The sequence below is a fragment of the Ovis canadensis genome, chromosome 1 (assembly GCF_042477335.2).
Source record: "Ovis canadensis isolate MfBH-ARS-UI-01 breed Bighorn chromosome 1, ARS-UI_OviCan_v2, whole genome shotgun sequence".
Taxonomy (NCBI): domain Eukaryota; kingdom Metazoa; phylum Chordata; class Mammalia; order Artiodactyla; family Bovidae; genus Ovis; species Ovis canadensis.
Genome location: NC_091245.1, coordinates 42,883,026 through 42,900,284, shown reverse-complemented (window position 1 = coordinate 42,900,284; position 17,259 = coordinate 42,883,026). Strand labels below are relative to the sequence as shown.

The 17,259-nt window shown below is 40.0% G+C and overlaps 2 protein-coding genes across 4 annotated transcripts in view; both read right to left on the bottom strand.

The window, feature by feature from the left end:
- The window catches only part of SGIP1 (SH3GL interacting endocytic adaptor 1), a 230,796-nt gene that overhangs the window by 195,305 nt on the left and 18,232 nt on the right, over positions 1-17,259 (bottom strand). The gene's annotated exons all lie outside the window — the stretch shown is intronic.
- Positions 2,316-2,833, bottom strand: LOC138425483 (small ribosomal subunit protein uS15-like). Its single transcript, XM_069563470.1, has one exon. It carries the CDS (start codon positions 2,831-2,833, stop codon positions 2,378-2,380), a length of 456 nt encoding a protein of 151 aa, XP_069419571.1. The 3' UTR covers positions 2,316-2,377.

The window sequence follows — 17,259 nt, the reverse complement described above, 5'->3', positions numbered from 1 at the left end:
GATTGCTGGGAGAAATATCAATAACCTCATATATGCAGATGACACCACCCTTATGGCAGAAAGTGAAGAGGAACTCAAAAGCCTCTTGATGAAAGTGAAAGAGGAGAGCGAAAAAGTTGGCTTAAAGCTCAACATTCAGAAAACGAAGATCATGGCACCTGGTCCCATCACTTCATGGGAAATAGATGGGGAAACAGTGTCAGACTTTATTTTGGGGGGCTCCAAATCACTGCAGATGGTGACTGCAGCCATGAAATTAAAAGACGCATACTCCTTGGAAGGAAAGTATGACCAACCTAGACAGCATATTGAAAAGAAGAGATATTACTTTGCCAACAAAGGTCCATCTGGTCAAGGCTATGGTTTTTCCTGTGGTCATGTATGGATGTGAGAGTTGGACTGTAAAGAAAGCTGAGCACCGAAGAATAGATGCTTTTGAACTGTGGTGTCGGAGAAGACTCTTTGAGAGTGCCTTGGACTGCAAGGAGATCCAACCAGTCCATTCTAAAGGAGGTCAGTCCTGGGTGTTCATTGGAAGGAATGATGCTAAATGAAACTCCAGTACTTTGGCCACCTCATGCGAAGAGTTGACTCATTGGAAAAGACTCTGATGCTGGGAGGGATTGGGGGCAGGAGGAAAAGTGGACGACAGAGGATGAGATGGGTGGATGGCATCACCAACTCGATGGACATGAGTTTGAGTGAATTCCAGGAGATGGTGATGGACAGGGAGGCCTGGCGTGCTGCAATTCATGGGGTCTCAGAGAGTCGGACACGACTGAGCGACTGAACTGAACTGAACTGGTATTTGCAGTACTACAAAATGTTTCAGGATTGTTTTGAGGATTAGAGATAAATGGCCTGCCCCATAGGGAGGCATATATAAACATGCAAATGTGTTAATAGTTACAAACTGTTTACTCAAAGCCAAGCTCTATGCTATATATGCCCATTTAATATTCACAACAGAGAAGAACTATAGATACTCTTCTTATCCTCAATTCACAGATGAGGAAACTGAAGCATAAAGAGGTTAAGCAACATGCCTAAGGTCACACAGCTAGCTAGTGGCTTAACTAAGATTTAAACTCAGGCAATTAGACTTCAGAGTCTGTGTTTTTACCCTCCATGTTGTCCTGCCCGTTAATTTTTTTAGTAGCATTGTTAAATAAATGAAGGCTGTAGGTTCACTGAATGGGTAATCTAACTATAGGACTTGGTATCAAGGAATAAATTCTCAAAATACTTCTGAAACACTTTAAAAGTAGCTTTTGGCAGCTCACTGGAATGCCAAAATGGCAGTTCACTAGTTCTTCCAGGAATGTTGTCAAGAAGTCTGGTTGTTTTTCCATTGTTTACTATAAAATGTATCTACTGTCTAAACAGAAATATACCACAGAATACTAGCAAAAATCATTAACGTTTCAACAACTGGATCAGCAAAGTGTTAGACGCCAGAGTTTCCTCTATCTGTGTAGGTGTATGAGCTACAAAGATGACCTTATTCATGAGACTTATGAGTCTGAAAAACATATAATGTTTCAATCAAATAAAGCCAACCACATAATCAATCTGGTACTTATTTTGTAGTCACACATTTATTCCTATCCTACGCTGTAATTAAGCATCAACAATCAGCTGCCCAATCAAAGACTGAGTTCAAATGATTTTCCTAAAATCAAACCAAACATTTTCAAGGTCATCTTCAGCAATGGCTAATCCAGTGAAGGAAAAGAGAGCATTTGGCCCTCCAGACTTCCAAGCTACACACCTGTGATGAGATGGGCTACTGCCCTTCTTGAAATGAAGGCCTTTTGTTGGGAAGTGTGAGTGAGTAGACACTTGGTTGGCTGCCAGCCCAGTACCTAGCCCCTCCCTCCCTGGTCATAGCACACTTTCTCTTCCTGACACTACTTGGACTTATTTCAGATATCCCCTCCTCCACATATCCATGTGATTCAGGGGACTCTAACCCCCGCCTCTCTGTTCCAGCAAGTGGACCCCGATTACCCACATTAAGCTAAGCTGATCACAGTTGTCTCACTCCCCTGGCTAAACCACTGTGTTAGGGAACAGACCCAAGAAATGAAACACGAGACATTTGCTTGGGGCTTCTGGGAAATGTATCTGAGTTCTAAACAGAGACACCCTAGAGATGGCTCCCTCTGCTTCTGGACATTGTTTTATCAAAACCTAATGCCTGTGATAGTCATAGCCATTTTCCAGTTCTGAGGATAGCAATATGGAGGAAAGAAAGCCTAGATCCTGATGACGGTATGGAGTCATGGACTCTACTGCTCTTAGAGCCTGTTTCGTTTTTTTTTTTTTTTTTTTTCTGTTAAACAATGATTTTATTGCTTTAGTACAATACACAAATTTATGCAACCAGGGCAGAGGCTGTGGATGACTCGTATTTCCAATTGGGGGGTAGGAGTCGTTTGGTCTTGTAGTATGGAGACAACCGGTGAATACGGCTCTCAATCAGAATCAGATGGAATTTAGCATCTTTATCCTTTCCATTCCTCTCAAGATGCTTTCGAACAGCAACAGCTTTCTTAATTAAATGATAGAGATCTTCAGGGAGATCAGGAGCAAGTCCTCTGGACTTAAGAATTCTCAAGATTTTGTTGCCTGTCACAAAATGTACTTGCACAACACCATGAGAGTCTCTCAGGATCACACCGATCTGTGAAGGAGTCAGGCCCTTCTTGGCCAGTTTGTAGATCTGCTCCTTCATGTCGTCAGAGGTGAGCTTCAGCCAGGTGGGGACGCTGGGGCGGTAGGGCAGAGGCAACTGGGACCTGCCCTTCCCGGGAGCGTGCATGTGACCCATGATGGCGGTGGTGTAGTAGCAAAAGGCCAGAGCTTGTTTTTTTACTCTCTCTGCTCCAACAGTTGTGTAAAATAATGAACCTCATGATTGAAGGTGTTTGAGTTAAACTTCTCCCATATTTGAATCCCTAAGGATTCTAAGTCCCACCATGCATGCCTACACTTGTGCAGGCTTGTTTCAGGGTAAACCACTGTTTTCAGGGAAGGGTGCTAGCTCCCCTGCAAGCCAGGATGAAACAGGAATTCAATATCTGCCCCAAACCTAAAACATGACAAACTTGTCAGCTTGCCGCCCAAAGTGTGGTCCCTGGACTAGCAGCATCAGCCTAACCTATGAGCTTATTAGAAATGCAGAATGTCCGTTCATCTGTGTTGGACGTTTAGGTTGTTTCCATGCCCATGCTATTGTAAACAGTACTGCAATGAACACTGGGACACATGTGTCATTTTGAATTATGATTTCCTCCAGGAATATGCCCAGGAGTGTGATTGCTAGGTCATATGGTAGTTCTATTTTCAGTTTTTTAAAGAACCTCCATACTGCTCTCTATAGTGGCTGTATCAATTTACATTCCCACCAACAGGGCAAGAGGGTTCCCTTTTCTCCACACCCTCTCCAGCATTTATTGCTTGTAGATTTTTGGGGGATGGCCATTTTGACTGGTGTGAGGTGATACCTCATTGTACTTTTGATTGGAATTTCTCTAATAATTAGTGATGTTGAGATGAGAACCTGCCGTATAGTACGAGGAGCTCAGCTTGGTGTTCTGTGATGACCTAGAGGAACGGGATGTGGGAGGGAGGTCCAAGAGTGAGGGGATAAATGTACATATAGCTGATTCACTTCATTGTCGAGCAGAAACAAACATAACATTGTAAAACAATTATAATCCAATTAAAAAATAGTGAAATGAAATATAAAAAAAAATGCAGAATGTCAAACCCCACTGCTCCCCCACTACCTGACCTGCTGCATCACATCACACATTTGAACAAGATTGGTTGGTGTTTCCAGCACACGGTAAATTTGAAGCATTATCCTAGAATCTTTGAATCCTGGAATAAAAGGGGAAGAAAAGGGCCCAGCAATATGGTTCCTCAGGGGATCTCTTGAGAAACTTTTAAGACCCTTTTCCTTGTCTTTAGAGGGAGGGAAGGGCCTAGAAATTCTATACTTTGTTACTCCTCTCCAAGTCCCTTTCTCTAATGATTTTTCTCTTTTTTCACTCTTTGAAATCCAATTATAATGCCTGCATGGCAGGATTCCAGTGCCATTCCTCTGCAGCCAGGTAGCAAGGAATGCCTTTCCCTGGTATGATGGCTGCTAGAGAAGGCTCTCATTCAACAAAGAGCACCACACTTCACAAACTCAGCCATTACTTGTGCATTCAGGGGCAGCTAGGGGCAAGAAAAGCCAAATTGGAAAGACTGGTTATTCTACAGCTGCTAATCTAGCCCACAAGTAACTGTAATGACCTGGTACACTGCAATGACCAGCAACCTGGTCATTGCACATGACCTGGTACGTAATCTGTGGGGCCTGGTGCAACATGAAAATTAAGAATTCTAAGCAAGTAAGAACAAGGCACTGAGCCAAGTGCAGAGCCCTTCTAAGCCTTATGCAACAGGATAGGTTACACAGACACAAAGCCAGGCCTACACTCAGGAAAAAATGGGCAGAAGAGAATATGAATCCAGTTGTCTGGATTTACTTTCAGAAAAGCTTTTGCAAAAAAGAGAAACTGTCACTGGGAGAGGTCTAAGATTGGCTTATGGTGACAAAAGCATTCATTCCAAATATCATCCATTTATTTCTTCATTCAAACTCACCAAAAACAAGGCACATTGCTAGTTTCTTGGATACAAATTTTAAAATGACATTCTTCATCTTCATGGTGCTCACACTCCAGTGGGCAAACTAACATGAAAATAGACCTGTAATCTGAGGCCACAGACGGTTATAATGGAAGAGTCCAAAAATGTTATGTACTGGAAACTGAATCACCAACCCATAAAATCTAAGTGTGTTCTATAAATTAGTAACAAAATTAGTGAAGTTACCCTTCTAAAAAAAGTTACTTTTCTGTGTGGCAAACTTCTCAAAGGAAGCCAAGAAGTAGGCTGATTTAGTGGTCTACAAGTTGACTTTCTTTTTGAGGAACAAGGCACATCATTTCGCCTATGTAGAAATTTTGTCCAGTGTATACCTACTTATTTTTCACCTTAATGAAGTACGGCCCACACTATTCCTTTCTTCACTATATCCTCTCGAAACATTTATCCCAATCTCATTGCCAGAGGTGGGCAGACCAAACAAATTGATCCATTTTCCTGATGTTTTTGGAGACTGCTTGGCAAGGAGAGAATGGAGAAAACTCCATTTAATGTCAGGCTTAAGTTAAAAAGAGAAAAAAAGAGGCAGTTTGTTTTCAGCTCAGTTCAGTCGCTCAGTCATGTCCGACTCTGCGACCCCATGAATTGCAGCACACCAGGCCTCCCTGTCCATCACCAACTCCTGGAGTTCACCCAAACTCATGTCCATCGAGTCAGTGATGCCATCCAGCCATCTCATCCTCTGATGTCCCCTTCTCCTCCTGCCCCCAATCCCCCCCAGCATCAAAGTCTTTTCCAATGAATCAACTCTTCACATGAGGTGGCCAAAGTACTGGAGTTTCAGCTTTAGCATCATTCCTTCCAAAGAAATCCCAGGGTTGATCTCCTTCAGAATGGACTGGTTGGATCTCCTGGCAGTCCAAGGGACTCTCAAGAGTCTCCTCCAACACCACAGTTCAAAAGCATCAATTCTTTGGTGCTCAGCTTTCTTCACAGTCCAACTCTCACATCCACACATGACCACTGGAAAAACCATAGCCTTGACTAGACAGACCTTTGTTGGCAAAGTAATGTCTCTGCTTTTCAATATGCTGTCTAGGTTGGTCATAATTTTTCTTCCAAGGAGTAAGTGTCTTTTAATTTCATGGCTGCAGTCACCATCTGCAGTGATTTTGGAGCCTCCCCCCCAAAAAAAAGTCTGACCCTGTTTCCACTGTTTCCCCATCTATTTCCCAGGAAGTGATGGGACCAGATGCCATGATCTTCATTTTCTGAATGTTGAGCTTTAAGCCAACTTTTTCACTCTTCACTTTCACTTTCATCAAGAGGCTTTGGAGTTCCTCTTCACTTTCTGCCATAAGGGTGGTGTCATCTGCATATCTGAGGTTATTGATATTTCTCCCGGCAATCTTGATTCCAGCTTGTGCTTCTTCCTGTCCAGCATGTCTCGTGATGTACTCTGCATAGAAGTTAAATAAGCAGGGTGACAATATACAGCTTTGACGTACTCCTTTTCCTATTTGGAACCAGTCTGTTGTTCCATGTCCAGTTCTCACTGTTGCTTCCTGACCTGCATATAGATTTCTCCAGAGGCAGGTCAGGTGGTCTGGTATTCCCATCTCTTTCAGAATTTTCCAGTTTATTGTGATCCACACAGTCAAAGGTTTGGCATAGTCAATAAAGCAGAAATAGATGTCTTTCTGGAACTCTCTTGCTTTTTCGATGATCCAGCAGATGTTGGCAATTTGATCTCTGGTTCCTCTGCCTTTTCTAAAACCAGCTTGAACATCAGGGAGTTCACGGTTCACATATTGCTGAAGCCTGGCTTGGAGAATTTTGAGCACTACCTTACTAGTGTGTGAGATGAGTGCAATTGTGCGGTAGTTTGAGCATTCTTTGGCATTGCCTTCCTTTGGAATTAGAATGAAAACTGACCTTTTCCAGTCCTGTGGCCACTGCTGAGTTTTCCAAATTTGCTGGCATATTGAGTGCAGCACTCTCACAGCATCATATTTTAGGTTTTGAAATAGCTCAACTGGAATTCCATCACCTCCACTAGCTTTGTTCATAGTGATGCTTTCTAAGGCTCACTTGACTTCTCATTCCAGGATGTCTGGCTCTAGGTGAATGATCACACCATCGTGATTATCTTGGTCATGAAGATCTTTTTTGTACAGTTCTTCTGTTTATTCTTGCCACCTCTTGTTAATATCTTCTGCTTCTGTTAGGTCCATACCACTTCTGTCCCTTATCGAGCCCATCTTTGCATGAAATGTTTCCTTGGTATCTCTAATTTTCTTGAGGAGATCTCTAGTCTTTCCCATTCTGTTGTTTTCCTCTATTTCTTTGCATTGATCGCTAAAGAAGGCTTTCTTATCTCTCCTTGCTATTCTTTGGAACTCTGCATTCAGATGCTTATATCTTTCCTTTTCTGCTTTGCTTTTGTTTTAGACCTTCCAAATCCCAATACTGAGCAATTTTCTCATCTTCAAGCACCTAAGCCAGTTAACCTTATGTGGAGGATTCTGATGCAGGCTGCGTCTTGCCAGGGCAGTTGATGAATGAGCAATGTTGGCCACGAGTGTGAAATGGGAAAGCTCTAAAAGCCTTATGTGACAACCATTTGTACAAAAGCCTGAAGTTATTTCATTGATTCAGATGTAGAGTTTACCTTTAACATTTGGACAAGAATCCCAAAATTATAATTACTACTCCAGAGACTAACAGAACATGTTGAGATGTGGATGTTGGATTCACAGCTAGGTATACAATAAGTCCCCTACATGCGAACCTTCAAGTTGTGAACTTTCAAAGATCTGAACATGCCCCAGTATGCCAGTATTGTACTACTGTACTTTTCAAGGTACTATACTGTGAGATTAAAATGTTTTATTTATTTTTTACATTTCTTTTTTATGTATTATTTGTGTGAAAAGTATTATAGATCTATTACAGTACAATCCTATGTAGCCAGTTGTGTTAGTTGGGTACCTAGGCTAAATTTGCTAGACTTATGAAAATTGGACTTATGAATGCACTCTTGGAATGAAACTTGTTCATATGTAGGGAACTTACTGTATACTATAATTGACCCTCATCTAAACTTCTGAATTCCTACCTGGATGTTTCATAGTCACACCATAGGACCTACAAATCACTCCTTACTGTGAGTCTAAAATGCATGGTATGAATACTGGAAACCTGAATGCTAAACTTGTAAATATCAAAATACTACTACCATTGTTTGTCAAGCATGGACTCCAAAAACATGATTTAACCAGGTTGACATTCTTTAAATAACTGAAATTCACATAATTAAGCTTCTCTGAGGGAAAAACTTTCAAGTAGAGCATAAATATTAAGCTTGAAAATCCAACAGGGGGAAAGCTTGAGACATCTTGTTTCAGATCATTTTATCCATGATGAACGCATTCAGCCTTTAGAAAACACTTTCTGATCTGCATACTCATTTGAATAGGGTCCAGTTGGCATCAGAAGTAGGGCATCTTGGATAAACTATCCTGCGACTTGTGGGTGGGGGAGGGAAAGCTCTGGAGCCTTGATTTTAAAGGGTACCAGTGACACATATCCAATACCATGCTTTACAAGGAGGCTGGGCACACAGCCTGCCTTCCTGCATCTCCATTGCAAGCCTGGAAACAAGCCTGTCTGTGCTTTTGTGAATGTGAACCTACACCAGGTTGAGCCAACTCAATCAGTGGGAAATACAAATGCCCTCTTCATTTTTATTCAGAGGATCAGAAGCCTGCGTTGCAGAGCTTCCTAGAACAGCATGCCAGAGAAACTCTAGGAAGCAGAGCTTCCTTAAAGAAGGCACATCCTGCCGTTAGCCATGGCACATTTTCAGAGGGCCAGAGAAAATCCTTAAAAGGAAAAAGAGGAGCTCGAGCTAGCACAAGGTTGCTATCATTTAATGCCCAAACTTAAGGATACATCTATTTATAAACAGCTAGGAGAGCATCTCACTGGGGATGATGAATAAACGAGAGCTGAACTTAAAGGGCCTTCCATACCTAATAAGATCATGTTGTGCTTCATTGATTGTAGAATCTGCCTTAGGAGATTGTATGTTTTATTCTCGGAGTTAGTCTGATGATATATTCAATATTTTCCTATGTTTTGCAATGGCGTGAGGATTAGCACTGTAAAATGCTGACAACTGCACACTCTGTCAACCCTGGGTTTGAATCCAGGCTGAGCCATGTTCTAGCTTTCTTATCTTAGGCAAATCAACTTCACCTCTCTGAGGACTTCAATTTTCACCATCAATAAATTGAGAGTAATAAAGCATTAACTTAGAGACCGAACAACCACAATACAGCACCTGATTCACAATGTTAATGTAATGATTCAGTGAGCAAAGCATTGATAGAGCCCTCAGAATAGGGCCTGACACACAGGAAGAGATTCTGTCTTTTCCCATCTGGGAGAAAGGTGACTAGGGACAAATTTTGCCAATCTAAAACCCTTCTTTGATTTCATTTTTCCTTAAGTATTTGGAAACAAAGCAACTCTCTGACACTAAGATCACAAAGCTGTAAATTAGTACCATTGGGGTTTAAAGAGTCCTGACAAGAATGTAAGATACAGTAGTCAAGGATCCTTTGTGGAAGGGAGTCAAATATTGATACTAATTCAATTAACATTTACCAAGTTCTCCTTATGTGCCTGGCCTTAGGCTTGTGCTCAGGATACATTCTTCCTGATGAACAAGAGGTACAAGGCTTGCTTTCTATATTTGGGCTGGACCTTGAAGGACTTGGAAGAATTCAAAGAAGGAAGTTACAAAAAATAGTCTTGACAAAGGTTTTGAGATAAGATAAAGATGGTGGACATGGAAGAACAGAAAGCTTATTTGGAGCGGTTTCTGCTTATAGAAGCCCAGAGAACTTGATACCATAGTGATAAGAAAAGGAACAATTGAGGTTTCAAACAAGGGCAAGGAGTAAGCAAGTATGTATATGACACACAAGAAGGACTGGAAGGAAAACTGGATAGAGCCTGAGAATATGGACAGCTTACAATCTATTTCAGGATTCCAGGGGTGAAATAAGGTTTAATTTACAGTACTGGGGGACAAAAATAGGAAGGAAGACTACAGAGAGGCATTTTAAGGAAAGAATTGATGGTACTTGGTAATTGAACCTTTGAGATAAGGGAGAGAGAAGAATTAAAGGCAATTCCATGTCTGAATCCTAACCAGCTGAGATGACTAAAGCATTAAAATGGCTCAAAGTACAGAATCTCTTAAGGTTACTTAGTTTCAAGATAGTCAGTTTTATAGATTGATTTTATCAATGAAGAGTTTCTTAATCAAAGCAGCACATGAAAAATTAGTAGCAGAGATGGAATGAAATTTCCAATCCAGTGCTTCTTTCTACTACTACACCAAAAGAAAGGTCACATATAAGCAGACTCCAATTCAAATTCTCTGCACAAGCTTTGGGGCCTCATTCTGCCTGAGCCTTGGAGCAATTACCTAACTCACAAGATTGTGAAAAACAAAGCAGATGACGCTTAACTAAATAGAGCTCAACAGCTGTTGGGCTTTCACTCTACTATACATTACTTCAACCTTGATTAGACTCTGCAGAGCATTTTTTCTTCTGAAATTGTATGAACTTATGCACCAAGGCAACACATATTCAGGAACTACCAGAAGAGAATTCCTGAAGCCCTCTTGTATTCCTTAAAGGATTTACTCGATGGTAATGGAACAAAGGGTGTTTTGTTGGTATGGGAAACACAGTAAAGGACTCTGTCATCTGATTAAGAGACCAAATCACAGACAGGTGCAGCATAAACCAAGCAGCAATGAGCAAACAAAGCCAGTCCATACGCATCCAGATGGATGCTCAAGAGGGGGACCACCAGCAACAGTGTGTCAAAACCCAGATGCCGACCTAGACTGCCAGAATGTCAGAGCTGGAGGAAACTTCCAATCATTTATGGATGAGGAAACTGAGGACAGGGAGGGTAGTGTGTCAAGGAGGATGTGCAGCAAAGTGAAGGGAGAAAGACAGTGAGGTAGTTAAGAATACAGATATTGGAATCGCATCATGTAGATCTGAGCCAAATTACTTAACTTCTCTTGGCCTCACTTGATGATCTAATTTTTAAAATGGAAAAAATATAATACCATCTGTAAGAGGAAGCTTGAAACAAAATGCTTAATGAAAAGTGCCAGGCAGAGCTGATTCTGAGCATCTTTTGAATTTTGACACTTACCGCTCCTGACCTGCACACGAAGTTATCATATGTGCTCCAACGCATGACTGTTGTGGGCAAGTGAACAGAAAGCCATTGTTCCCTCAGTTTTCTTCCCAACCTCCTAACACCACAAGACCCAGACCATGGAGCTATTGCCAACATCACCACCACCCCCTCGCCGCCACCACATCCCTGCACTGGAAATATGGGAGGCATATGGTAAGACAGGAATTGCAAGAGTTAAGAGAAAAACAAAACTTGGCTGCTGTATTAGTCCCTGTGGCAGTCAGCCAAGGCTCTTTATGGCCGAGGAGAACTTGAAGGAATGGGAAGCACCTTAAAGGGGTAATGTGTTTCCTCTCTGGGGGAAGGGTTTTCCTTACAATAGCTAAAGTCATTTATCTCTCAACCAAAGGATGAGATTTCCTGATATAAATTACTCACCATTGTAAAAGTGTATACAAAATTTTATTAGGCAAATGATTGCTATGTGCCAGGCACCAAACTAAGCACTTCCTCTAAATATTAGCTCATTTATTCTTCATAATAACTCCATGAGATAGGTATCAGTGTTGCAATGTTGATTTTAAAGTTTGACAAAACAGAAAACAGAGGCATAGAGAATTAATTAGCTGAGATTTCAGAACTTGTAAGTAAAGGGGATAGGATTTGAAGCCTAGCAGCCAACCCTGAAAGGCTGCTGTCTTATCAAACTTGACTGCAGGAGGGGAGCAGGAAGGGCAGAGACCAGGGAACAGGCACATAGGAAGCAGCAACAAGAAGCCAGCCAGGTGAGAGAGCACAGGAAGAAAGGAGGAGAGGAGAGGGGGCAGGGGAATAGTGTGAAACAGCACCCAGAGCGGCAAAGATGGGCCGAGTGGAGCAGCCAGGCAGAGCACAGCTCTGGAAATCATGTTGCTAAACTTGACGGACTGAATGAAGACTCATTAAAACACGGAGCCAGCAAAACAGGCACACTCAAGATCTCAGGTGGGGTGATGAGTGGTGATAAAAGGGCCCAGGTGAGGTCTTTGACTGCTCTTGACAATGGAGGAAAGCTTCCCCTACCCAACTTCCTCCAACGAGCCCACAATGGCACTCACTAAACACAGAGATGATAGGATCTGGGCTCAGCAGTCCCATTCTGCTCTACCATTTCCTAGTAATGCATGTGACTTTTGACCTCATTTCCCTTGTTTATCAAGTGTGATTAAGAATAACCCTCACTGAGTGGAAACTGGTGCAGCCACTATGTAAAAGAGTATGGAGGTTCCTTAAAAAACTGAAAAATAAAGCTGCCATATGATCCAGCAATCTCATTCCTGGGCATATATCTGAAAAAGATGAAAACTCTAATTCTAAAAGATACATATACCCCAATGTTCATAGCAGCACCATCTAAAATGGCCAAGACATGAAACAACCCATGTGCCCATCAATAGGTCATTGGCTTAAGGAGATGTGGGGGGTGTGTGTGTGTGTGTATAATATACACATTATATAATATGCACATTATATATAATGAATATATTATAAATATATATTTATAATATATAGTGGATATATAATTATATAATGCATATGTATAAATTTTATAAAATATGTATTTATATATGCATATATAAATAAATGCCTATGTCATATATATATAATGCATTATTATTCAGCCATAAATAAAAATGAAATACTGCATTTTGCAACAACATAGATGGACCAAAAGATTATACTAAGTGAAGTCAGACAGAGAAAGACAAACTATTTTATGATATCACTTATAGGTGATATCTAAAAAAAATCAATACGAATGACTACTTGTAGATGACATGATACTATTACTGTTTGCAGATGACATGATACTATACATAGAAAACCCAAAAGGAACTATCAGAAAATTACCAGAGCTAATCAGTGAATTCAGCAAAGTCTCAGAGTACAAGGCTAATACACAGAAATCACTTGCATTCCTATATACTAACAATGAAAAAACAGAAAGAGAAATTAAGGAATCAGTCCCATTCAACACTGCAATAAAAAGAATAAAATATCTAGGGAAAAAACCTACCTAAGGAGACAAAAAACTATACATGGAAAATTATAAGACACTGATGCAAGAAATCAAAGATGACATAAAAGGATGGAGAAATATTCCATGTTCCTGGGGAGGAAGAATCAATATTGTATCAATTTTGGTAGTACAGAATGCAATCTACAGATTCAACCTGATCCCTATCAAATTACCAATGGCATTTTTTTCACAGAACTAGAACAAAAAATTTCACAATTCATATGGAAACATAAAAGACCTCAAATAGCCAAAGCAAACTTGAGAAAGAGAAATGGAGCTGGAGGAATCAACCTTCCTGGCTTCAGACTACTACAAAGCTACAGTCGTCAAGACAGTATGGTACCGGCACAAAAACAGAAATATAGACCAATAGAACAAATTAGAGAGCCCAGAGATAAACCCACACACCTATGGGTATGTTGTTTTTGACAAAGGAGGCAAAAATATACAATGGGGCAAAGACAGCCTCTTCAATAAGCTGTGCTGGGAAAACTGAACAGCTACATGCAAACTAATGAAATTAGAACACTTTCTAATGCCATATACAAAGATAAGCTCAAAACAGATTAAAGACCTAAATGTAACACCAGAAGCTATAAACCTGTTAGAGGAAAACATAGGCAAAACACTCGACATAAATCAAAGCAAGATCTTCTGTGACCCACCTCCTAGAGTAATGGAAATAAAAGCAAAAAATAAAAAAGCTTTTAATTAAACTTAAAAGCTTTTGCAAAGCAAAGGAAACTACACACAAAGTTAAAAGAAAACCCTCAGAATTGGAGAAAATAATAGCATAGGAAACAACTGACAAGGAATTAATTTCCAAAATATACAAGCAGCTCATACAACTCAATACCAGGAAAACAAACAACTCAATCAAAAAGTGGGGAAAAGACCAAACAGACATTTCTTCAAAGAAGACATATAGATGGCTAACAAATACATGAAAAGATGCTCAACATTGCTCATTATTAGAGAAGTGCAAATCAAAACTATGAGATGCTACCTCATACCAGTCAAAACGGCCATCATCAAAAGGTCTACAAACAATAAATGCTGGAGAAGGTGTGATGAAAAGGGAACCCTCTTTCATTGCTGGTGGGAATGTAAACTGATACAGCCACTACGGAAGACAGTACAGAGATTCCTTAAAAAACTAGGAATAAAACCACCATGTGACCCAGCAATTCCACTCCTAGGCATATACCCTGGGGAAACCAAAATTGAAAAGGACACATGTACCCCAATGTTCACTGCAGCACTGTTTACAGCAGCTAGAACATGCAAGAAACCTAGATGTTGATCGACAGATGAATGGATAAAGAAGCTGTGGTACATATATATGGTGGAATATTACTTAGCCATAAAAAGGAACACATTTGAGTCAGTTCTAATGAGATGGATGAACCTAAAGCCTATTATATAGAGTGAAGTGAGTCAGAATATAAATATAGATGCACATATATGGAATTTAGAAAGATGGTACTGACGAATTTATTTGCAGGACAGCAATGGAGAAACATAGAGAACAGAACTATGGACTGGAGGAGGGGGAAGGGGAGGAGGGAGAGAGTAAGATGTATCACAAGAGGTAACAAGGAAACTTACAATACTAAATGTGAAATAGATAGCCAATGGGAATTTGCTGTATCACTCAAGGAGTTAAAACAGGGGTTCTGTAATAATCTAGAAGGGTGAGATGGGGAGGGAGATAGGAGGGAAATTCAGGAAGAAGTACCTATGGATGATTCTTATTGATATTTCACAGGAAACAACAAAATTCTGTAAAGCAATTACCTTCAATTTAAAAATAAATAAAGCGGCAAAAATAATACAAATTAATTTATTTACAAAACAGAAACAGAATCACAATAAAAACAAGTTTATGGTTACCAAAGGAGAAGTGGGGAAAGAGGGGTAAATTAGGATTATGGGATTAACAGATCCATACTACTATATATAAAATAGATGAGCAACAGGTATTTACTGTATAGCACAGGGACCTATATTCAATAACCTATAACTGAATAATCTGGAAAATACATATACACACATAACTGAATCACTTTGCTGTACACTTGAAAGGAAAGGAGTATGTCAAGGCTGTATATTGTCACCCTGTTTATTTAACTTATATGCAGAGTACGTCATGCAAAGTGCCGGGCTGGATGAAGTACAAGGTGGAATCAAGATTGCCGGGAGAAATATCAACAACCTCAGATATGCAGATGACCCTTATGGCAGAAAGTGAAGAAGAACTAAAGAACCTGTTGATGAAAGTGAAAGAGGAGAGTGAAAAAGCTGGCTTAAAACTCAACATTCAAAAAACTAGGAGCATGGCATCTGGTCCCATCACTTTATGGCAAATAGTAGGGGAAACAATGGAAACAGTGAGAGACTTTATTTTTGGGGGCTCGAAAATCACCGCAGATGGTGACTGCAGTCATGAAATTAAAAGACGCTTGTTCCTTGGAAGAAAAGCTATGACAAACCTAGACATCATATTAAAAAACAGAGACACTACTTTGCTGACAAAGGTCTGTCTAGTCAAAGCTATGGTTTTTCCACTAGTCATGTATGGATGTGAGAGTTGGACCATAAAGAAATCTGAGTGCTGAAGAATTGATGCTTTTGAACTGTGATGTTGGAAAAGACTCTTGAGAGTCCCTTGGACTGCAAGGAGACCAAACCAGTCAACCCTAAAGGAAATCAGTCTTGAATATTCATTGGAAGGACTGATGTTGAAGCTCCAATACTTTGGCCACCTGATGCGAAGAACTGATTCATTGGAAAAGACCCTGATGCTAGGAAGGATTGAAGGCAGGAGGAGAAGGGGACAACAGAGGATGAGATGGTTGGATGGCATCACTGACTCAATGGACATGAGTTTGAGCAAGCTCTGGGAGTTGGTGATGGACAGAGAAGCCTAGCACGCTGCAGTCCATGGGTTCACAAAGAGTCAGACATGACTGACCAATGGAACTGAACTGAATCGAAACTAACACAGTATTATAAACCAACTATACATCAATTAAAAAGAAAATAACCCTCATAGAGTTATAGTGAGAAACAGGTGATCTACCATTTTTTCAGCCACTCACTCAGAGCCCTGTACACTGATGAATTATACATAGCAATAATAATGAATATCATTATTACCAGTCTCCATTGATTGTGGCCAATTTTACCCCCAGAGAACCTATACCTTTCAGACCATTGCATGCTTCAGGGGCATTTGCCTTATATAGTGAGTTCAACTATACTGTTGTTTTTCTTGCTCTGACTAAAGAACTTGTAAAGAGGACAAGAAACACAGCACATAGGTTAAAAAGCAATACCTAGGGCTGTATTTGTATTTACTGCAGAATAAATAGCATAAATGCCCTATTTTGGGTTTATAAATAAACTTGGAGAAGATCTGCAAATTTTTACACATTTCTAAAATATGCATTTTATTATAGTTATTGAGGACTGAGAAATCTGTTAGGAATATTAAAATCAAAAGCAGTGTTAAGTCTTAACTACAGTAAAGTTATTAATATGGAATTGGGAACTATAACCTTTTCCAAACCACAGTCAGAATGACTTTATATCTTATACCAAACAAAAGGGAACTGGTGATTGAATTGCCTCTAAAAATGCTATAAAATAAAAATTCTATGATGTGCCCAACAGATTGTTAAGCAAAGGGGGAAATAGATTTCTCATTCTAGCATAGGATAAGTGCTTTAAGTACTGAGAAGGTATTGCAAATTTCTCTGAAATGTCCAGTGCAGTTTATTAGTTTGCTTTATCATTCAGTGCCATAGAAAACTATAATGTAAAATGTGAGAAACTGGAAACCAATTTGATTAAAAAGAATCAGAACAAAGACCTCCTGGACATAGTTTTTTTTAACCTCTACTATCATCTACTCATTTTTTATTACCCAGAAAATTTTATGTGTGGTATTATGGATGTTTTATAGCATGTAGAGAAATTGGACAGTAATCTCAAATTTACCATCTACCTGGTGAGAAGAAATAGGTAAGCATGCTATAACTGTAACAGTTACCCATCAGTTGTGGTGATGATATCACTGTTTTTCTTGATGTGGCAATATGTTGGATATAATTTCTCAAAGGTTAAAAATTAGAAAGACAGTATTACTAAGTTTGAGAGTCAGATCAGCGTTCAAGTCCTAAATATTTAGGCAAGTCATGAACTCTCTTAATGGGCTTCCCTGGTGGCTCAATGGTAAAGAATCCACCTGCCAATGCAGAAGACGTAGGCTTGACTCCTGGGTTGGGAAGGTCCCC

Bases quoted from the DNA above. Each gene is read 5' to 3' on its own strand.
- LOC138425483 (XM_069563470.1), bottom strand. From the start codon at position 2,833: ATGGGTCACATGCACGCTCCCGGGAAGGGCAGGTCCCAGTTGCCTCTG.